The sequence below is a fragment of the Chamaea fasciata genome, unplaced genomic scaffold, assembly GCF_029207755.1.
Source record: "Chamaea fasciata isolate MVZ Bird 193981 ecotype frontalis unplaced genomic scaffold, bChaFas1.0.hap1 SCAF_8, whole genome shotgun sequence".
Classification (NCBI taxonomy): domain Eukaryota; kingdom Metazoa; phylum Chordata; class Aves; order Passeriformes; family Sylviidae; genus Chamaea; species Chamaea fasciata.
In genome coordinates, this window is record NW_027094093.1 from 33,244,363 (window position 1) to 33,267,752 (window position 23,390).

At 41.7% G+C, this 23,390-nt stretch overlaps 1 protein-coding gene across 1 annotated transcript in view; it reads left to right on the plus strand.

Moving 5' to 3' along the window:
- THSD7B (thrombospondin type 1 domain containing 7B) overlaps positions 1–23,390 on the plus strand; it is a 241,849-nt gene that overhangs the window by 54,692 nt on the left and 163,767 nt on the right. Inside the window, exons 3-5 of the mRNA XM_066190387.1 lie at positions 4,224–4,475; positions 10,965–11,134; positions 22,997–23,152. Of these exons, the coding sequence (XP_066046484.1) occupies positions 4,224–4,475; positions 10,965–11,134; positions 22,997–23,152 (578 nt within the window). The remainder of the gene's footprint in view (positions 1–4,223; positions 4,476–10,964; positions 11,135–22,996; positions 23,153–23,390) is intronic.

Consider the following 23,390-nt stretch of genomic DNA (forward strand, 5'->3'; position numbering starts at 1 on the left):
GAAGTGGTGTCCAATAATAGCTGCATTTTTTCTCCTGTTCCCAAACTGTGCTGGGAGGCAGCTGCCTCTGTAACCCCCAAGATCTCAGAGTCTGCCAAGGTAGTGCAAATGGAAGCCAGCACTTATTTTTAATTAAAACAGAGGATCTGGTGCATTAAGTTCTGGAAACACCAAAACTTCGACATCTTTATTGACGTTTGTTTGGATTAGAGGTCTCCCAGTTCCCTTTCCCTTAGGTCAGTTGTATGGCAGGCAAATATTCCATCTTCATCACCCACAAGGGGCTGATGTTTCTTCTGCCAAAGAAACCTCTGCTGCACAGGTGGAATATATGGTATCCAAAAGAGCCCTGGCAGCATTTGAAGACCCTAAAAATACATTAGGAATTTCTCAGAAGTGTGCCTGTTAACAGTGATTGCCAGTTTCTAAGGGAAATAAGTGTTTTGATGCTGTTGGAAACATGGCAAGACTGTCCATTATGAGATGTTTATATTATTGGCCAAGTGCAAAGAGCAGGTAGTGTGTATTCTAGCAGCCTGTAGGGCTGGGTCTTTGATTACAGAATAGAAGATACTAAAGAAGAGAAAAAATGGAAATGGGTTGATGACGTAGCGCATTTCAGGATTATCTTGCTCTGCAGCACGTGGGTTTGGACATGAGTTCCCTGGTCAGGCGTGACACTTCCCAGAGCTTGGCTGTGGACATGGTACCCTGTGCTCCTGGTGCTGCCTCTGTGCCAGCAGCGTGGCCATGGTGACAGCTTCTCTGTGTGCCCAGTTACTCTGCAGATGATCCTTCCAGTGTGAAAGGTTTAACAATGACCGCCTGTCTCATCCTGTAATATAAGGAAATGCATTTGCCCGTGGTTCTGAGTGCCTTGGTACAGTTGGGCAGGGAAAGCAGGGGTGACTCCTGTGCTGTGCCCAACCTGATTTACTGGTGCACGGCTCCTGGGTGGTGTTGCTGCTTTTTCCAGCTGCTGGAGCTGTTCCCACTCATTCCCGTGTGGTGGATGTGATGGCTCTGTGACTGCAGGGCATGGAGCACAGGCACTGAGCTGTTGGAAAATGAGCTGGTTTTGGTCAGTTGCTTTTTGTCCAGAGCAGGAAGGTGATGTGGTTCAGCTCGGGGCTGCCCAATTCCTGTGTCTCGTGGGTGTTTGTGTGGCTGGAGATGAAGGAGACGAGTGGTGCTGCTCCTTGGGCAGCTGCCTGAAAGTGACACAGCCACGGGGATGTGGAGCCACACACTCAGTGTGGTACCCAGGGCTGCTTTCCCTCCTCCTGTGCTGTTCTGCTCCAGGACTGCGAGTGTGAAAGAGACACGAGGAGGTTTCCTTTGGTTTAGTGTTTTGTGTTTCTTTAATTAGTGGTTTATTGCCCTACTGCACACAAGAGGCTCAGAGGGCACTGTGCCACACGAGTGAGCTGGGCTCCATGCTGCTGCTGCTGCTGGCTGCTCACTAATGGATCCATCCCACACCGCAGGCACCGCAGCGTGGGCTGGGAAACAATGCCTGTGGTTTTACAGTGTCAATCCAAGCATGTAACACAGAAAAAGGCATCAGTTGTGTGAGTACTCTACTATATCACAGTTACCAGATCGACCCCAAAGTAGAAGATCTAACCTGAGACATTAATGTGTCAAAAATCAGTTTAAAAACAGGGCTGATATAGTACCTTTTGTCCCCAAGACCTCCTTCCTGTCCCTGCTGGTTTGGATACAGCCACAGCAGCACAAATCTGTGTCTGGTTTGCAGCCTCAGATCAGTGAGTGTCTCGCAGGTCTGGGCTTCGTCTGTATTAGATCGTCCTAAATACATCTGCGACATGAAAGGCTGTGTCTGAATTTCATGCAAAAGAGTGTTTTTACATTTGTCTTTGTGTTGCTTGGTGTCACAATTAATTTGACTTGGAGGCTCTGAGTGAGTAGGTACAAGTTAATTAATTTTCTTTCTGTTCAGCAGTTGCTTGTAATTCTCCCTCGAAAGCCTACTTGAGCAGGATGGAAATTGCCAGCTCCATGTCTCATTCACCTTGAGGTCAACAAAGTTAGCATCTTGCCTTTTATAGCAGGAGCAGTGGGGGGATTTTCAGGGAAAGAAACAGCTATTCAGCCTCTGGCAAAGGCTTTTGCCAGTCCGAGGGTGATCTCTGGGCAGGGCTGGCTTTCCCAGCCAGAGTGTTGGTGCAGGTTTGGAGAATCCCGTAGGGAGAGGTGTTGGAGGTAATGTCTGGCTAAGAACTGGCAAAGGTTGTTTGAACCAAGACACAATCCAGATTTTTAAAGGCTTCATTTTATTTGGTGTTTCAGTAAAGATCAGGCAGGACTAAAATCTCTTTTGCAGTGGTGCAACCCCAAAGGTGGGTTTTGCTATTCACACTGTATCTGAATGGGAAGTTTTGATCACTTTAAAAAGTAATATCAGTTACCCCCTTCCCTCCGCTGAAATTATCTAAGAACTAATGTGCTCTTAGATAAACTTGACTTTTCTAGTTCCATCTTTTAAGGCAGTGTCTTTTATGTGCTGCTGCTTTATCTACTTAAAATCAGGAATTATTCTTCCTTGTTAATGTTTTGGCGTGGGTGGCTCCCCTGTTGAAAAGATATTAAAAGGGAAATAAAGTCACCATTCTCATGAGTGCACCTAATCTAATGTTCCAAAAACCCATTCATAATCCCTGGGTTAATAAGTGCATGTATAATGATTATTACATTCCAGAGCCTTGTTTTGATAGAACTGACGTTTTGTACCAGAGACAGCTTTGGAATCAGTTCCATTTGACTTGTAATAGACAAATGAGAGATTTTTTCAATTGTAAGCAAGAATAGTTTCAGTTTCAGGGGGCTACATCATGGGCTGTTTGTACTTGTTGAAGTTGTTTAAGTGAATCTCAGTAAAATCATCACAGCACCTGTGAGATTACTGAGTTTTATTCTGGGTGAAGAAATTGAGAGAAAAAATTGTTAGAGTTTTTTTTGTTTGTTTGTTTACTTTGAAGTTCACATAGAAGCCACTAAATGCTCTTATTTTGCTGGTGGTTGAGGGTCTAGTCAAACTTGATGTGTTTCAGTGGGAATATTCCTGTTGACCTATGTGAAAAGGGGGCCAGTTTCTAGACTGGAGAAGGGGGTGAATGCCCTTCATCTTCTCTCTTCCCCCCATGAGGCTGCCCAGCAACCCTGACCTGATTGCCCCTGTCTGTTTTCTTTAGAGGGAGGTAGGTTGGCCAAACTGTGCTGTAAGGAATAGCAGGAGAGGTAATGGCTGCTTTCCTGGCAGCAGTTTGGATTTCACACCTTTTAAGTGTACTTGTGTTTGCTCCTTACAGTTGGCAAAAGCTTGACTACAAGCTGCTGGAGGCTGGAGAAGAAAAATTAGAGTTCACACTGAGTTCATCAGGTGTGGTCGTAATTTCAGAGGCCAGTTTGCATCGTCCATATAACACTCTGCAGAAGTCAAAAGATGTAGCTTTGGGACTCTTCAAAATGTTATTCTGGGATTTTGTATCTTGATACTAAATCTCATCAGTTGGGAGCCCTTAGAATTTGGTTTGCCTTTGTATTTGGCCTAGGGTGGTGTCTTGACATGTTACAGAATGGATGAGATCATGTCCTGATGTCAGCAGGAATAATTGAGTCCCAAAGTCCAGGCCCAGCTGCAGCATTCCTGGGTCTCCGGTTGTTTGACAGGTTGGAAAACCCTCAGGCGTTGTTTGGCAGCACACGTTTGATAACAGCCTCATGGAACTGAGACCTTTCTTATTAGTGTGGGATTAATTATTTTTTTAAAAGAGCAGAGTTGCTCAGCAGGATGGGTTGATGGATAGATGGGTGGATAAAGGACATCTAGTCTTGTGTGTGGGATACTGGAATGGTTACCAGTGGCAGTGTTTCTCTTGGGCTTGGATTCTGTTTTCCATACAGGACAAACAGCTGTGAAATTCCAGCTATACAGGAGCGAATAGAATGTCTTGTGCATCTGTTTTAACTCGAGATAAATGAGATAGATTATTTACAAAGTACTCAGCATACAGGTTTGCACCCAGTGCTCGCTGGAGATGTGTTATGTGCCCCGCATTACAACTTCTCTTATTTCCATTGCACTGGTGTTGATGTAGATCTTCTGCTTGACCATGGATTTCTTCTTGGGGAGTTTGGCTTGGAAGAGCAGTTCATTAAGCAAGACCTCCTCAGCTGTTTGTACTGTCTTCTTACCGCAGCCTCTGCCTGCAAGACCCCGTCCCCGTGACCTCCAGGTGCTGTGTGATCCCCAAGGACTGCGCCACGTCCGAGTGGTCCCCGTGGAGCCCGTGCCGGCGCAGCTGCGGCTGGGGCAGCCTGGCCCCGGGGCTCCGCAGCCGGCGCCGCGACGTGCGCAGCGTGGCCCTGGGCGCCGGCAGGCCCTGCCCGGAGCTGGAGGAGAGGGAAGCCTGCAGTGCAGGAGGGAAGGCACCGCTGCAGCCCTGCCCCAGGTATGGCCACAGCTTCTCCCCTGGGCTGGTGTTTGTCACAAACGGGACGGGACCGCCGGGTGACGCGTTAGGAGCTTTATTCAGGCACCGGTCTCAGGCACCAGTCTCGGCTACATGGCGCGATACAGGAGATGGTACATGCTCTCATCTACCACGGACAGCCAAAGGTCTCTGTCACAGGGCATTTGAAAAGTTTCCCAGCCAACAGCGTGTTGCTGAAACTTACAAACAATTGTTCTAGCCAGTCACTGGAAGCACACGTACACCTGCTTCAAGCAGTGCTTGCTTGTCTGCTTTCTAATAACAATACACAATACTCCATTATTGAGCTTAAACTATCCTGCTAAGCATATTTTTCTACAGTCTTAAACTCTGTCTTAGCCAAGCCTAAAAACTCCAGCTTCTAAAAGTCTTCTTACCTTTACAATTTCCCACACTCCCCCAGGTTTTGGAAGTAAAGAAGCCCCTGCAGATCCTCCCTGCTCGGTTTGTGCATGGAGAGGGTGGCATGCGGTGCTTTCTCTGTGTCTGAGAGATCATTGATTTGGTCATTGTTGGCTGTGATTAGTGGTATAATTTATTGTTACTAATACTCTTCTAATTGTTGCTATTTTCATTATTCCTATTGCAATAATTACAGATATATGTAGAAATAAATTTGAATTACACCCACTACAGTTTACATTTTCATATTTTAAAAACTGAGAGCGGTTGCTCTTGTTTCCTGAAATGGCTTTTGTACTGCTTGCTGTTTCAGAGAATTTCATTGGCTGTGCAGAGTCTGGTCAGGTCTCCATGGCTGAGCTTTTATTGGCTTTGAAATTGTAATTTTTACATAAGATTTAATGATTCTTCTTCATGTCCCCATAAAAAAATCCCAGTCTTGCTTGAGGAAGATGGGAACTGCTCAGAGGTCATAGCTTGGACTTTACTCAGCTTCCATCTGTGTGCTCCTTGAAATGGGAAACTTTGCAGTCCATGAGAGCTTGCTTGGTTTGTGGTGTGAAGGAGAGGATCTCACCTTTCTGGTCTGCAAGCCCATGTCATCATGCTTGATAGTGTGATTTGCAAAGAAAATAAAATATTGCTTGATTTTTCGTGTGACATGTTCTGAGATCGACTGTAAAATGCTTTGGAATTGATAGAATTTTATATGCATGCAGAAAAATCTCCCTGTCTGTGAATGAGTGTGTTTAATGGGAGAGCTGCTCAGTGCTCAAGCCATGAGTTTCTAGGGCTTTTGCCAGATACTGCCAAAACCTTCTATAAAGCCTTTGCAAGATACATTTCTTAGGAAGGCATCACCTGTAAAAGTGTCTCTGTATCACTGGGCTCATTCAAAATCAAATGCTGATCATTTTTATGCACCCTGCTAGCAGAAGAGAGGAAGTATAAAAAAAATATTCTGTTGCTTGATTACATCCTGTGGAAAGGCTCTTACAGAGTGATTTTTGCTCCTGCCCAAGTGCACATCAATTTCAAAGACAATAGATTAACACATTGTCTTGCTGATTTTGTACAGGAGCGTGGGTGCAGGTGACACCTGACTGGGGGAGACTGGCTGGAAGTTAATCAGGGAGTGAACAGACGTGGGTCTGTCCCTGGTTTCTCACTTGCCCTTTTTGACATTGCACTGTATTGAAGGGCAAACGGTTGTGTAGAGCCAGGAGAGCCCAAAAGGTGAGAACCTGCAAACCACTGATAATTTTTGTAGGTGCCTCTCTCTCTGTAGAAGAAAATCTGTCGTTGTTTCAGTGTATTGCTGCTCTGCCCAGGTTTTCATGAGCCTGTGAACTCTGAAACCTTCCCCATCCTGTTGTGCCTCCCTACCTTGAGGCAACACCTCCGGGGCAATATCTGCATGAGTGAGGTTGAACTCTAATGTGCTAGCTCAGAAAAATAACAGTAAACTGGCAGGTTAATAGAGCCACTTAGCTGAAAAAATTAAAAAGTACAACTCTGCTATTTAGTTAATTGTTATTTCTAGGGATGTAATATCTCAAAATGCAGGTGGCAGGCTATGACCTTCCCCCACTGTGCAGAAGAATTTTACAGCAGTGCCTGGTTAGTAGACTTTGATTGATTCACTCAGTATAAAGAAGCGAGAATGAAAATCCATAATATTGCAGTGTGTGCTGTGTGTCTGCTGGATGTAAGGCTGTGGGGACCAGGATTTTGTATGATTGAACAGAAGTAAAAAATGTATGTTATTTAGGTTTCAGCAGCTGGTAAAGGTTGCTATTGGTCCGTGTTTCAGTTTGCAGCCTGGTGATTTGGTGTTGGTCCTTGGGAATTGGTGACTGAACTACTGGAAGTAGCTCAGATTGGAAAGCAGCAGCTTTCCTGACATAGAGAGATGTGGTGTTAATCTCTGTGAAATAATACAAGAAACCTTAGATGCTCCTATTCTCTGTATTTGACCACATTCTATTTGTAGGGTAATACCTAGAAAGATTTTGCTTTTTTCCCCCTTAAATACATGCCACTTCATCTGTGGTTTGCTGAGGCTTACCAAGCAGTGATCTTTTCTTTCTTCACCTTAAAAGAGGATGATGAAAAAGGAGCTTCAGTAGCAGAACTAAGAGGCTCTGCTTAATTTATCTGGTCTCAACACAAATCACTCCTTCTTTTTTTCTGTTTGCCTAATCAGATTAGTTTTTGAATCCTTTAAGGTGAGACTCCTGTTTACTTTCCAAGTTCCTAGAAATTTTCTCCTTTTTTTTAGGTTAATTTGGAAATAAATAGTTTCTCCTTTAGCTTTATTTTTAGGGCAAGAATTTTCCAAAGCATGCTTCAGGCACAGCAAAGAAAATGGGATAGGACATAGACCAGAATAGGTCACTGAGCAGAAGGAATAGAATTAGAAAGAAATTAATATTATACTTAGAAGAATATTAGGAAGAAATAGTTCATTGTGAGTGTGATAAGTCACTGGTACAGCTGCCCCCAGCAAAGTTGCGGCTGCTCCAACCCTGGAAGTGTCCAAGGCCAGGTTGGACAGGGCTTGGAGCAACCTGGGATAGTGAAAGGTGTCCGTGGTCTTGGCAGGGGGTTGGAATGAGGTGATCTTCAAGGTTCCTTCCAGCCCAAAGCAATCTGTGATTTTATGATTTTCTAGAGGCTGTTTTTTAATGCAGGGGCAGAGAGCACCCCATGACTGAATGAAGGTACATAGTGTGTGCTTCATCCACTGACATAAACCAGCAGCAGCTAAAGAGGTAGCCGGGCAGAGTTGTACTCCACAGAGAGAGGTGGGTGAAGTTATATTCCAGTCTCCTCAAAGGATCCAGAGATGACAAAAAATACTTTAAGCCTCAGAACTGCTCAGTTAAATAAAACCTCTATGCTCATGGCAAAGCTACAAGTTAAAGGTCCCATCACAGGTAGGTGGCACAGGTGTAAATTTGCGGTTAAATGAGAAGGGCTTTTAATTTTATGACTGAAGTTTACAATAACATCTATAATCAATAGTCTAAATGCAAGAAAATAAAACACTTTAACTGCATGTAAGACTCCAGAGCTTTGTGCTTTGTTTTACCTTTGGTTATTTGTTCTGAAAGGATTAAGTGCTTAAAAAGCTTAAACGCATAGGAGGTGATTCTACTTTCTTTTATTGTGGTATAAAGTTGGGATAGTTCAATTAAAGTGAATAGGTATATACAGGTATAAAACTTGTGTAAACACTAAGAGCATAAGTCCTGTAGACTAAGGAGACCAAGAGGTTACTATAAATTGGAAAGATATTGAGCCCTTGTTTGTTTCATAACTGTCACCGAGTCATCAGTTTTAAAACAACGTATTGTATCTTTTTTATCCTTGATGTGTCGCTTTCATGCTCACTGGGAATAAATAGATTTTCCAGAATTATGATTATGTCTTCATATCATTCATTTTGCTTGTGGTTGCTACGTTACGAGACAGGGATATAGCAGAAACTCTCCTTGCTTTGTTGGAAATTCAAAGCTTTTCAGAAGTTAAACGATGGAAAATGGGAATGTTTTAAGACTTGATTCTTTTTGAAAGGCCTATTGCTGAGATACAGATGTGATGGTATCGCTTTGTAAATGAGGTTTATTTTGCCAAATTAAAGATGAGGTGTTAGTGTGAAGTAGTAAAGGCTGGAGAGATAGTGCAGTGAACTGTGCTAGAAGGCTCTGGAGTTATACTTGGAGAGTAGAAGCAACACTACCCTTCAGCCCTTTGACTTCCTGGTGGGCTTGTCAATGGCTATGGAAATGTGTTCCTTTTAATGCCTGGAGGTCAGGATTTGTTTTTGGAGCGCTGGACAGCTGAGGGCACGTGCAGGTAAGAGCAGACAGGGCTGAGGCTCGGAGCTGGTGCCAGCAAGGCTGACGGAGCGCCGAGAGCTGTCCTTGCACACTTCTCACACACAAGTTACTCTGGGAGAATATATGAAGGGAATTTTTTTTTTTAAGAGTCATGAGCTGATGAAGTTTAATTATCTCTCTGAGCTCAGATTTAGTTATTTTGCATAATTTTAATCACCGATGGCCTAATTTTCATAGGTGTTAACTCCCGCAGCTCACGCTGAATAGGAGAAGCAGATGCTCACACCTCTGGAAATGAGTCTTTAGGATCCAGAGTTCACAGCTGACTTCCTAAGCCAGATATTGATAATGAGTTTTGCCTTAGTCAATTTTTAAGAGATACTTCCTTAAAACAACTATTTCCATGGCTGTGGAAAGATGCGTGCGTTCTATATTTAAGATTTTAATTTCAAAAGTAGACCTGAAAAGCACAGAGTTCCGAAGGGCTGTGGAGGAGGAATCCTCTTCACCTGGTGTTTGATGAAGAGCACTTCTCATTGCCTTTATGGTTGCATTTATCACTGCAGGCCCAAGAAATGGGATTAGGAATTCCCAGAAGGAACTAACGAGAAGAAGAATTCATGGCTGTGCTTTATATGTTGTGGGAATCAGTATTTGATACTTGTCATGTGAAAAGTGTATTCTTTATTGTTTTCTTTGGGGGTAATGAACCCTGTGAGTGTATCCACATTTGCACAAGATGCTGTGAGTTATTTAAGAGAGCATGAGAGCTCATCTGAACAGTACCTGTAAATGCAAGTAATTGGCAGTATTCACAGATATTTTCCGTGAATACATTACAAAATTTGGAAGTGCTTTGGGGCTAATGAAAAAAGAATCATTCACAAAATAAGTTAAGAGAACACTGATGTGTGCTGAAATCAGTGTGTTTATTTTTCATATAGTTTTGAGATGCAGGTTTGCTTGCCGTAGCTGTAGTCAGGAGCAGATACTCACTGTGGAGAACACACAGAATTATGATGTGGAAGGCTTTTTCTGCAAAGACACCCCACTGAGTTTGAGTTTACAGTGATCAGTCAGCAGTTAAGGAACATATGTAGTTTTAACAACTGTGGATCTGCTGTAAAAGGAGAGAGCATTTGTCTTGAGACTAAAAGAAGGAAATTATTTTACCTAGTTTACATTACACAAAACCAAAAGATTCCATGGTAAAAAGTAAACAAGGAAATTTCGAGGAGGGGAGGCATAAAGCAGCACAAGTGGGAACAGATTGGTTATAAAAACAATATTGCTTAAGATTTGCGTTCGGGAAGCTCGGGAAGACTTTGGGCTCTTATTTTCTCCCCTCGTACTGTGACCTGTGAATCAAAGCGAACTCTGCCTGTGGAAACAGTTGTGTTAGAAATATGCTCTACATTTTCTGTCATGATGGGGAGATAAATCCTGCTTTCCACGGATACACAGCACTGTTTTCCCTGTGGTTTTAATAAGTTCATCCTGGCATTTCAGCTGGTACACACCGACAACTGTTGTCTGTACAGCATTCACCTACCTGAATAAAAGCCTTAAATCCCTTGAAAACCTTTAATGCTCTTTAGGTGTGAATGGAAGATAGAATGAAAGTATTTTTTATATCACAACTTGGGGAAAGTGGAATTAACTGAGATGCTTTAACCAATCCCTTGAAGGAACTGGCAGTACCTTAAGCACTTAGAAAGGTGTCCCCTGTGGAAAAGCTGCAAGTGCTTGGAGCTCCACTTAGGCAGGATTTCAGCTGTTAAGGGTATTTCAGAGTGAGGTGTCCAGCTCTTGGCGGAGAGGGGTGGTTTAGTGCTTTGAGACACATGTTTGAAAGCTACTGTTCACACTTAATCAAACCTCTTAATCTTCACTCATTTTTTACACTCTGCTCAAAGGTGCTGTCAGGATGATTTAGTGTTTCACAACGCTTTGGAGATTGGTGCTCTGTCAAAAGTTTTACACAAGTGCTCCAGACAAATAGCACATACTTAACCTATGTAAATTTAACACTCAAAATGTTTCCAAACATTCCCTGTTTTGGATAGGAAAGTGCTGCTATAAAGCTTAAAATCTGCTATAAAGATTAAACCAATTGTATTTAGTCGTCCAATAAAGTACCTCTCCCTTACCTGTAGTCTTTCAAAAACTCATTTCACCTGTTCTCTTTCTGTTCCCAAAGGTTTGCCTGGAGGACTTCTGAATGGAAAGCTTGCCAAGTGTCTCTGCTCCTTGACCAGCAGGACCCTCACCACCAGAAGCAGGCAGGGCTCTGTGGAGGTGGGATCCAAACCCGGGTGGTCTACTGTGCCCAGATCATCGTGGAGCTGGGGACACACCGGCTGAAGGAGGGTACGTGTGGAGGGTCACTCTCAAGTGCTGACCTGAGCAGATCCGAGTGGGAGAAACAGGGAGAAAGAAGTAGATAAAGGAGTGGAGTCACTGGTAGCCTTTGGCTTGCTGATGCCCTCCTTGTATCCATGCCCACACAGGGAGGTGCTGCTCGGCCCTTGTCACGATCTGCTCACACAAGCGGGGTTCGTGATGGTTCGTTTTAGGGATCTCAGAGCACAAAAGACACAGCGGGGGACAAACTCAGTTTACTCAATCACAAATGCACCTTTATTTAGTGCCAACAAATGCGATAGTAGGGAGAGAAAAAGAGAATAGTTAGAAAAACAGAAAAGAGGGGAAGGGGATTATAGCTACCAACATGGAGGGTCGAGTCCTCGAGGCTTTTGAAGATGCCTATAGACGCGGTCTTCTCCAGTGGGGAGATCTCAAAAGTGAGCGGGGGTCTCCAGGGTTTTATAGTCCTCTCCGAAGCGACAGGCAGTTGGCCAAACAGGTGGGGGAAATCATTGCAGTGTGTTCATTTAGAGAACCCAGAACAAGTCGGTCGTCAGCAGGTACAGCGTCAACCAGTACAGTGTCAGCAGGCACAGTCACTTCACCGTGACTTGCCCATTGTTTCTGCTCAGGTTCTGATGTTCCGATATGGGTGCTGGGTTTTTCCATCGAACACACCTGCAGGCAGCACTTGGCCAACATCCCACCTCAGCCAGGCCAGAACTCCTGTGTTGAGATTTTAAAGTCCCTTTTAGGGGTTTCAGTCTCTGTCCTTGACGATGGTCGTGAGGCAGATGAGGGATCTTCAGACCGTCTCTTACAGCCCTGCAGGAGCTGCCAGGAGCCACAACCTTCTGGGATGAGCTGCTGCCAGTTCTGTTGTTCACCTGCACTGGGGGAGTTACAAAGGATGAAGGAACTAAATTATGCTTGGAGTTGACTTTTCTTCCTGTGTCATATATCAGAGAGCCCAGCCCCCTGGTAGCTGAATGCACTTATCTGTAGTATAGTCTTAGTTTAGAATATAAAACAGTTTGTCACACACCATTCCGGATATGGCTTTAGCCTCTGCTTTGGATTGATACACAATCTTTCTTGTGATTTGAAGGGGAAAGCAAAAATAATATTGTCACAACTTTTGAGCAGACAGATGGGTTTTGGACTCTGGAAGTGAGTTATATTTCCTTTAGAAGAATAATAAGTAGTTACAGATTCACAGTGAATAATTCATCATAGGCTGTTTTATTTACTCAATGTGGTGCTCTTGCAGAATGTGTTTTTGAGCAGAGATGTAAGATAATAACAACACAATATTGTATCTTAGATTTATTTACTTACAGAGGAGAAGGAAGTGTTTCCTGGATGCCCAGTGTGTGTCCCAGCATCCCTCACAGACTCCAAGGTTAGAGAAAACCAGACCTGTTCTAATCTCTATTCTGCCCATGCACAGTGGCTGATTCACCTCTCCCAGACATCTGGCGCTACTTTGCTCTCCCAACACAACCCCTCTCTCTTGTTCCACACAAGTGTGTGATGCAGGGGACTTGCAGAGTTAGAAAAGTGCTGTTGATGAAAGGTGTGGGGCATTTATTGACTTCCTTCCTCCTTCTGAGCGCTCCTGTGTTCTTGCGGCCACTGCGAGGCAGGTTGGTGAGCAGAGAGCTTGAACTGACTTCATTCACACTTTATCCTTTGTCAGAATTGTGAATTTCTCAGGAAGACTAAAGGAGTGCCTCTGAATGCCTTGAGCATTTACTTATCTCCTGTCCAGACTGCTGCTACATATTCAGTGTGTGACCTCCCTACAGCATTTTCCCTTCCTCAAAGTTCAATTCAGCTTAAAAGTTGCAAGCGCTCTCCTCAACTAAAAAAAACCCAAAACCGTGGGATACCTCTTCCTTGTGTTTACTCTTCTAATCTTAAAACAAACAACAATTCATATAGGCAACTGAAAAAACCCAGATGTGCAGAGCAATTGAACAAGGTATAAACTATTGCTGTAATTTCAAAGCAGTAGTGCAGATGTACAGTAGTGCTTGGAAAGTGAAAATCCCATCTACTGTCAGCACAGTCACAGGCAAATGGAAGCAGGGGAAGCCTTCCCTATTATCCCTCCTCGTCCAGTAATATTCAGTGTGTCTCATTTACTAGCTGACTAATTTTTGTTCTTTGAATAAATAAGGAATTACATTTTCTTAGGCTTTTTTCTTCTGGCAGTCAGAACTGGCAGAATACTTTTATTCATCGCTAGGGCATGTCATCTTTTACTGTACCAATTTTTCAGTGATGAGGAGAAGATGAGGAAGTTAATCCTCTACGTATAAAGCAAATACAGTGTCTAATTGCTACCATGGAAAGCACAGTAATTTTTCTTTCTTCACCTCTTGAGTGTCCTTAAAGGGATCATTCAGGAATCAAACAAGCGAGTCTAATGGGATATTACCATCCATCACAGTTGTTATTCTTCTGGTTACTTCCAAAGAGAATTTGGAGCTGGGCCCAATGACATATGTGAAAGAAGATTCTGTCCCGTGGTCTCTCCAGCAGCATTCTGGGATAAAATATGTTGAATCCTAGTTGGAGACAGGTACCATCTGTGATGTGTTTATACATACTGCTCAAAGCTCTTTTATTCCCCAGGGATACCTCTCCCATTTTTTATTTGCTTAAGTCTTCCCATCTATTTCTTCTTTTATTAAAATGTGTGTGTTTGGAAAGGGAGCACCTGTTTCCTTGAGTCCCTATAAGTCAGTTGTAGTTGTTTCAGAAGGTTAAGTCTACTGAAATCTTTCTGTATTTTGATTATAAAGTTCCAGCTTGAAGATACTGAAAATGGAAATCTCTCACTCAGGTATTACTTTAAGGGATGCATTGATAAGATTTCATATTTTCTCTCCCCCAAGACGTGATCTAACTAAGAAATCCCTGTCTTGATCCAAGTGAAGTTACATGTTTTTTAAGCCTTGAGGAGGAAATTCATACTATTAATATGAGTATTTGGAAGGAGAAGATCTTTCAGTCTTTGAAGTCCTTGGAACTATTCCTGCATTCTGAGGCTGTTACAGCCAAATTTACATTGGTAAATGTGTAAAGTGATGTGTAGTTCAGGGGTCTGTGTTCCTGTGTGTGTAGGTAACCTAAGTGAAGAGACTGTACTGGTTTTAATGCTGACTGTTCTGTCCAGGAAGTCCACTCCCTCCTCACTTGTGAGGCTTTTGTGAATTTAGGCTGAACTTCAACATAGTTACCTTTCAACAGATCCTGCTGTTTTTAAATATCTCACTGAATTTTAGCATGTTTTAATTTATAGTGCTTAATTTTCACAGAGAGGTGGTAATCTAGTAATTCCAGAGATGGAAGTGGCAAATCTGCATGTCTGAAATGATGTTGCTTTTAAAGGGGAGACACATTTTACACAAAAAGTAGCACAGAATATGCAAGTGAGCTGCTTGTGTTACAGCCCTTTCTGCCCTTCAGCTCTGGATACTCCCTGATCCCTGTGTCTCTACATCCCATTTCTGGAACAAACTGTAGGAATAGTGGTAACTACCCTTCTTTGTACCTCTTTTTTGAAAGTAAATCTCTTCACTCATATGAAAACTCTTTCAAGCAGCATAGAAATGCACATCCTTAACTTATTTTCAAAGCCAGACACTGGTACCATAGAACACAAATGCTTTCCTCTCTTCTGTAAGTGGGCTTACAAAAAGAGATAAGATTTTTGGGGTTTTATGAAATTTTATCTGAAATGTCTTTTTCCATAATAAATTTTAATTGATCTGGGTGAGTATCACTAAGTAGCAATCCCCAGTGTCCCAACGAAGAAGACATCTGGAAAAGGTAGGGAAGAATATTATGCAACAATCTGTTTATGAAACCTCTCCTTCTTTGGCAGTACAACTCTCCTCTCAATCACAATAAATTATTCCAGTGATATGGGAATGAAAATTCCTCTTAGAATCTGTGAACTGGTGTCTGTATTTATGTTCAAACAGTTAATAAACATATGTAGTTTCTAAATTTAATCTTCTACCTCAGGATTTTTTAACTTTCTTTTCTGAAGACCAGGGAGTATTCTTCTGTTTTCTAATTAATTTTGCCTTTTGGATTTATCTGGAAACTGTATCTCTTTATCAGTGGTCTGGGAGATGGCAGTCTTTATAAAATACTCCAGAAGTATTTCCTCTCTTCTCTGAACTAGTTACCTGCTGTTCCTCGTGACTGGGTTTGCTGCTCTTTCCATATTTTCTGTAGTTTTCTAACTAGGGTTCTGTCTGCCCTGTCATTCTTTCATGAAATTTGTGCCTTGGCATTTTTCCTTTTTTACTTGTTTGTATGAGATCCAATTTACCTCTTGCTTTCAGAATTTTCTTTAAGTGTTTTTGGAGCCTGTCTGCTTAAGTGTTAATTATAGGACTGAAAAGACCTTTGTGAAATATTGCTTTGCTTCCTTGAATCCTCTTTATTGTTTACTCAGCATAGTAAATTTGGCTAATAAAATGTATCTTTTATTACCTGCTCGCCAGAAATCATTCCAGATTCCTATATTCTTAATTTTTGTTATTTTACATCTGAAAATCCATGTGTAATTCTGATGCCTGAACAAGGTTCTTAAGTTTTTTTTTTTACATTTTTTTTGCTTAATGAGTTTCTCTGTCATATTCGTCTCCATATATTTATTTTTATTTGAGCTTTAATTTCAATAGCAGGTGTGTGACATAGTTGTGCCTTCATTATTTTTGGATAGCTTTTAGTGTTACCCTGCAAAACTATTTCTTACAGAAGTCTCTATTATTTTTATATTTCTCTTTCCTTAGAGAGAGATTAAACCCTCACCTGTTAGTAGACACAGTACCTTGCCTGACTTACTCCACTGAAGTTCCCCAGCCTATACTAATTTTTGCTTTATTTTTAGGTTGCAATTCCACTTTGTTCATTTTACATCAGATTGTTTTTTATAAACTTGTGTGTTGCTAGCTGTAGCAGCAAAACCTCCTTTAGTCTGTTTACAACTGAGGATTTGGAAAGTACTCAAGTACCTGTTCAGGTCTAATGGTTACTCTCTGATCCATCCCTGTGTGTATTCCCTTATGTAGTTTTGTGTTACAAGCCCCTTTACTGAGAGAATCACAAAATGGTCTGAAGCTGAAACTGGTCCCCTGCACTTTCATCTAAGTCCTACTTCTGCAAGTCTCAAAATGATTGTTTTATGGCCTTTATACCTTCTTGTTTTCCTCAAAATATTGAGCTTTCTCCCTGCTGCTGATGGACAAAAATGTCTATTCCATTCTTCTCTGATGAGTGCAATTTTCAGATTCTTCTTGATTCCCACATGGGAAATATTTTGGCACCATGTTTTCTTTTTCAGATATTGGTGGCTCTTTGGACTTGCACAGAGATTAATTTTGTTCATATATTATTCTCTATTTATTCTCATCCCTTTCTTTCTGCCCTAATGTCTTTTTTTAGCTCCAAAATTTGCTGTTTTACTTCCTTTGCTCTGTATGTGCTGTTTCCTGATGAGAGAGTGCCACAATCTTTTCCCTGCAAGTTCTTTGTTCTGCCCTGAATCGTGACCTTCCAGTGTGTGTCTCCTGGGGGATTAGTGTTTCAAACTGGTGCATGTGGCATCTGTTCAGTAAACTCTGGAAGTATTCTCGGGAAGAGGACAGTACCAGCGGAAAGTTTGAAAGTGCCACCATCCCCTTGGGTTCCAGGGGTCTCGTGAAGCGCCAGGTCAGACTCTTTAGGAACTGGAAGTTGGTTGTGCAGGTTGTTATTGTTTATGGCTGTTGCCATCCTGCATATTTATGCGGAAAGGACTGTGTTGATGGAGGGAAGCTGCCCGTAGGAGTTGATGCAGGTTAGGCACTGTTGGAGTGAATAGGAGTCCTGTGTGGAGTGTGAGCCCTGTATGAAATGCACTTTTTTTTTCCCTTTTTTTTTTCTTTTTTTTTTTTTTAATTTATGCTGGTGAAACTACAGAAATGAGAAGGTTAATTTACTCTACGGAAATTAGAATTTTAGGACTTTGATGTTTAAATCCTGTTTTCCTTGTCTGGTTTATGAAATTGAAAAGGAATAGGTTAGAATATATTAGTAATGAGAAAACTTGACTAGGACTGTAGGAGGGAGAGAAATGATGGTCAGCAGTGGTGTGAAAAAAGCTTTGTTGAGCTGCTTCTGGTACAGCAACAGGAACATCCAGCCTGGGGCTTAGCTGACCTGAATCACAGAAACCAGATTCTCAGGTGGAGCTTCTCCCCGCCAAGGATCCCTCTCATGCCAAACTAGCTGTTTATCACTGGGATGGCTGTACTAGCTTGAAAAGATGAGAAATACACCTCTGAAGTGTAAAATATATTCAGGGAAGTCTGTATCAGATTTATATTACTGGGATGCCAAGTTATTGATCTGTAAGCTCACCAAATGCTGAGCAGAATTTATGAGATACAACTCACATATTGAAAAAATAAATATGTAACAGCTGGCTTCTTCAAGGGAAACCCTGTAGAAGCTGGAGAGGAAATGATTTTATTCAGATTGTTGTAGTGCTTGACAGTGGTGTTTAAATGTGCATTTCAAAAATTTGAGTTTGAATCTATTAAGGAAAAAAACATTTTCCCTAATGTCTTTCAGTGGTGTAATGTTTTCAGTTATATCATATCTTAAAACTAATTAAACTAAGATGAGGTGAGTAATGTTTAAAAAGACTTGGACAGTGAAAGAAGTGAGCCTTTTAAGAGGTGCCTTATAAATAATAGGCCTTTTATTTGTCGACAAGCTATTTGTTATGACCATGAATAGTTATCCTTTTATAAATGCTTTAATTTGTTTAGCTGGCTGTGGTATCCAGCAAATAATATGCTGCCCAGTTAGTTCACGTCAGATACTAGGTTTTAGTCCAGCCTTTTATCTTTGAAAGCTAACATTTCAATTGCATCTGTATTTTTATAATTATTTCCTGCCACTGAAACTGGATTAATTCCATGCAAGACAGTGACGGTTTGTTCTGTGTAATTTTGTCCCGCTGCTGTTCTGAGGCCGGGGAGCTCCATTGTGTTCAGACAATACCATGGAGTGAGATGAAAAATTAAAAGGATTTGTGTGTACAAGGCTACGCCACAAACTGGGACACTGGGGAGAGAGAACGAAGCCAGAGGTGTCTGGAACAGGAGACACTGGTGAGAAATGAAGTTTGTGTGCCAGGGCCAGCTTTGTGTGGAGCAGCCTGGCTGCTCCCAGGATCTGTGCTGGCTGTGCCACCAGCTCAGCTGTGTCACTCAGCAGTGAGCAAAGCTCCCACTCTTACGAGGCTTTCATGAAGTTTTTGTGGATTTTCTTCCATGTTTCGTAGGTTTTCTTCTCTGTTTTCCTTGTTTCTTCTCTCACCCTCTCTAGTGGTCTGCTCCAGTGATTTCCAGCTTTACTTGGATAACAGCCAAGTGCTCAAATATCCCACAGAATCCTTTTTTCCTTCCCATCATTGCCTTTTCTGCCATCCCAGCATCCCTGTTGCCTCTGGTGTTGTTCCTGGACACCCTTAATGAATTGTCACCTCTGATCTGCTCAGTCATGTGGCTGCTGGTGGGGAGCCCCGTGTTCACTCTGAATTTTTGCCAGATATGTAGAGTCTGTTGTTAATCTCCACAAATTCTGCTGTAGCAAAACAATGCAGTATCCCAGCTGAGATCACAGTCCTCTTGAGCAGCAGAGGGAGGACACAGGGATACTTTTTGTGTGTGTCACTGTAATAAAATTATGAGGATTTTTATTGTTCTGAAACACATTAAGCCATTGTTGCTCTTGGCAATCCACTATTAACCCTCTTTCATGCTGTGATTAGCCTTCTATTCATACATTGTTCTTTGTCTATTAAATAGATTTTAATTGAAAATAGGCCTCCAACTTTGTGCTTAGTGGCTTCAAAGCTAATTGGTTCTTCCTCAAAGCAAAAAGGAATCCTTTCCATCAGCCATGGGGTGCATTAGACCCTTAATAGAGGGATGCAAGGGACTGGTCAGATTGCATTCACCACTTCTCCCTTGTGCAGTGTTTTGTTTTTCCTATAAAAATGTCTTTCAGGTTAGAGAAATTACTTATCCCTATTGTGTTTTACACATGAAGGTGTTTTTGTAGCTTAACTTGCTCCTTTGTGGTTTTCTCAAGTAATTTCCCTTTGTATTGATCCAAGTGTCTTTGGTTTATAAGTCCCAGCAAAGGCAGTAAGAGCTTTCACAAGGATATGCCATCCTTTTCTCGGACCTGCCTTGTATCCTGGCAATCTTTAGTTTGGATTAGTTTTACCATATGGTAAACATTTGGATTTATTTCCTTAAGAATTAAGTATTACCTAAAATATGTAAGAGGAGACCTGATAATCTTTGTGTGTATTCCAGATATATTAGTGATATTTAGGAAAGTCTCATTTTGATTTTAGAATGAAAAATACTTGGGTTTTCATTGTAAAAGGGAGATGTAATTAAAGTCCAGGAAAAAAAGTGTTATTTACCTCCTGAGGAGTTGAAAAACCATATTTGACAGGACCCCTTGCAAACAAAATGCCATCCTATGCATTTCTGCCTCTGTCTGGTCAGCATTGCTTTTAACATGGTGTGGGTATGTGTGCCTGCAAGTATCTGTCCACATGACTCTATTCAAAGATAATTTATTTATTGGCTTAAAATTACATTATGGAAATAATCATATCAGAGCTGATTTCCTCTTCTACTCTTCCTCCAAATCATTACCTCAGTAAAAATATATAGGGAAACAAGACACTTTAGAACCCAATTTATTATCTCCTGCTGGTAGCAATAACCTGAAAATAACAGCAAATAGTAAAATTCAAACTTGAGGCAAGACACTGGTGCTGGGAACAGCTGCAGTTGCATTTATAAAGGATAGATTCAATATAACAGCTATAGAAATGTGCAATGTTTCAGAGGCTCCCAGATTAGTACTTGATTGCTTTTTCACGTTTATTCTATAGATTGGGAAGAACACAGGATTTTAAAAGGTACGAACAAGCGTCATAAATAAGCTGCTACTTGAATCAGAGATGTTTCCTCCCCCTCCCACTCTCTGCTTCCCTGGCTTCTGCCTTTCACCTTCCTCCAAAAATGTGGCTAATGTTGTTCCAAGGAAAACAATTACTCAAAAAGCACTTTTTTCTATATGAATGCAAGAAAATGCCAGTGCAGAGTCAATTATTGAACGAAATCAGAAGGCTGGCCCATTCCTAAAGACATTCCTGGCAGCTGTGTTCATTTATCATAGGCATAATGTCAGTTTCTTTTCCTGAACAGGGCATCCCCAGCCCATCCCTGTGCCATTTGGAGGCTGCAGTGTGTGAGAATTTTGGCATTTAAAAGGTTCGCAGAAAAAGCCCCCCTTATCATTCCTTTATAATAAATAAAAAAGATAAATTCGTTAGAGTATAAAAGAATGACAGTAGAAAATCACATGAAGCTTTGAAATAAACCAGATGGAAATCAGAGGTTTTAACCAAATGGTTGAAGAAGGAATGAAATTCTATTTTAAAGAGGACCCTGCTGGTTCATCCTGTCACTCTGGGTGGAAACTGTGTCTCTCTGCCTGCCAGGCGTTGGAAAAGGAGGGTGTTGTATATGCATTTATCATTACAGCTTGGGTTTTTTGTTCTGGTCTTATTCCTGAAGACTGGAGGATTGCAGTCAGTGTAGAGTGAGGAGTATAAGCTGTCAGAGACTTGGAATGTATTTGGATATTTTATCAGAATGGTATTTTCTGATTTACCTTCTTTAGAATGCAAAGAACTGCTTAAGGAAGTGAGCAAACAAGCAGCCTTATTCCAGTGCCAAATAGGATGTAGGTCCTGGGGAAAGAGCTGCCAGTGCTAGAATTAAATAGGGCATCAGCCCAAGGGAGGAGGAGGAGGAGCAGGAGGGTGGTTGGGAGGGAGAGGAAGGCAGGGATTTCCATCAGAATGGGAAGAAGTCATCCATGATTGTGGTGGTAGCTCCTTTAACTTTTTGCAATCGATTTTTCCTGATTTTTTTAATCCAAAATCAATTTAAAATACTGTTGGGCGCACTGGTTGGTTTTCAAGGAAGGAGAACCATCCAGCTCTATCAAGGCTTCAACATTTAAATAGTTAAATTCAGTATAGAAACAGCCTAAAAATCAGTGAGGTGGGAAGAGCCTTTCCTGGCAATGACACCTTGAGTTAGAGCAAAGCAGGACTGGACTTTATTCCTTGGCTTGACCATTTGTACTCAGTTTTATTTCCTTTGGTTTCTCTAGGTGAACTCTCAGAAAACTGATACAGTTTTGCAAAGCTTGCTACTGAGACGCAGGTTAAGCCATGCATGAGACTTCTTGGTAAAATACACGCTCTTATCCTTAAAACTCTAATATTTATCTCATTCTGTCACTTCACTTGCAAGGTCTCTAGAAAAGGTCTCTTTATGTGAGCATTCAGCTGAATTGGTTTTTGCCACCTCGTTCTAATCTTTAAATGAACATGTCAAAGGCCTTACAGGGTCTCAGAAAACATTCAGAAAATGGTCTTTTTTACCAATGTATTATCTTTCAGTTTAGAATTAAATCACTCTTGTTTAATCCTGTTATTCTGATGAGTTAGAATCACAAGCACTGATACTGGTCTGACTATCGCTTCGGACTGATAGGTCTAAACTCAGCTTCAGGATGTGCAAATCAGAATTTGAGATATCGAGAGCTAAAGTCTTGTGTCTGAAAAAGAAAAAAAAAGTTGTGTTCTTCTTCAAATGATTCATTTAAAAGAAAACGGTGTAATATCAGAAAAAGGAAAGATTACTCATATATTGGGCATGTTTTTACAAATTCTTTTGAAATAAATTCCATGCATGGAAGCAAAGAAAAACAGACATGAAAAATAAAAATGAGGATAAAAAAACCTCAGTAGCTATAAAAATTAATGAAGTCTTGGTAATGCCATGGCAAAGTAAACTCAAACAAGCCTTTGACTTTTGAAAGACTGCTTTGATATTGATTTATCTAAAGAGACAGCCAAATTCAGCCTATAATGTAATTAAAATGCAATATCATATAATGACTCAGAGGACAGATTTAAGAGTCTTTCTTTCCCTTTTTCTTCCTCTCTCTGCCCCTAATAAAAAGGTGAAGAAGTTAATTGAATCTAAAAATCTCTTATGATAAATGAAAATACAAAGAGAGTAAACTTTACAAGTCCATTGTCAGTATCAACTAAACTGGTACTTGGCAGGGTTTGCGATTGGCTCATTTCTGGAAATCCATAGGTGCAAGGCAGCTCAGGTGAACATCTCTCCTCCTAGGCAGGGAAGATGCTTCATGCTTGTGCCTCTGTAGAAGAATCCGAGAGCTCTGCTCAGTTTTATTGGAAGTAGATGAAGAAAATTCCAAGGTCTGGACACTGCATCCATAATCCAGGGGTGGCAGTGCCCAGAAGGGCAGGGGAATGGGGAGAGTCCCCTGTGTTTGAGTTTTACTCACCAGTTGCAGTGGAAGAGTTTTGGATTCCCCTCTTAGGTATCTTTCTCTTCAGTCCTGTCTAAAGAGGTCTCCTTGGCCAAAAATGTGGGATTAGATCCCAGTTTGTTACTCCAGCACTGTGGGAAATCAGCTCTCAATCTAGTTTTAAAGCACCTGGTTACCACTAAGCTTAGTTTTAACTGGCTTGCTGTATATGGGTGATTTAGATAAAACTTTTAAGTGCCTTTCTGAACACAGGATTTACTTTTTGCCCCAAGGAGATAAGACCCTGAAAAATCACTGGATTTTGGTGCATTCTGGAAAACTAAGGCCAGCAGGACAATGTTACAGCCCTGACTTTCTTTATTCTTTTTTTTTTTTCCCTCTTAGTTGCCAGACCAGTGGATGGGAAGCTTTGCCAGGGTCCTGCCCCTGCCACCTCCCAGGTGTGTCACCTGCCGTGCCCGGCCGAGTGCGCCGTGTCCTCGTGGTCCCCGTGGGGTCCCTGCCTGCCCGAGAACTGCCAGCACCGCCACGGAGGGAGAGGTGAGCAGGGAGTGGAATCTTGCAAAAAGACTGCAATAGCAGAGGTGTCACGTTGGACACTGAGAGCCTAATGTGTTTTTTTAAAAAAGTTAATCTAACACAAGACGAAGCTCTTGGATGTGTGTGGTGGAATCTGACCTTTAAAAGCTTTTTGCCGTAATTCGTGTGAGGAGAAAAAGGAAGGTTTTTCAAGCTGATTCAGGTGCTTTTGTCCTGCACTGAACTTGGGCAGGATGAT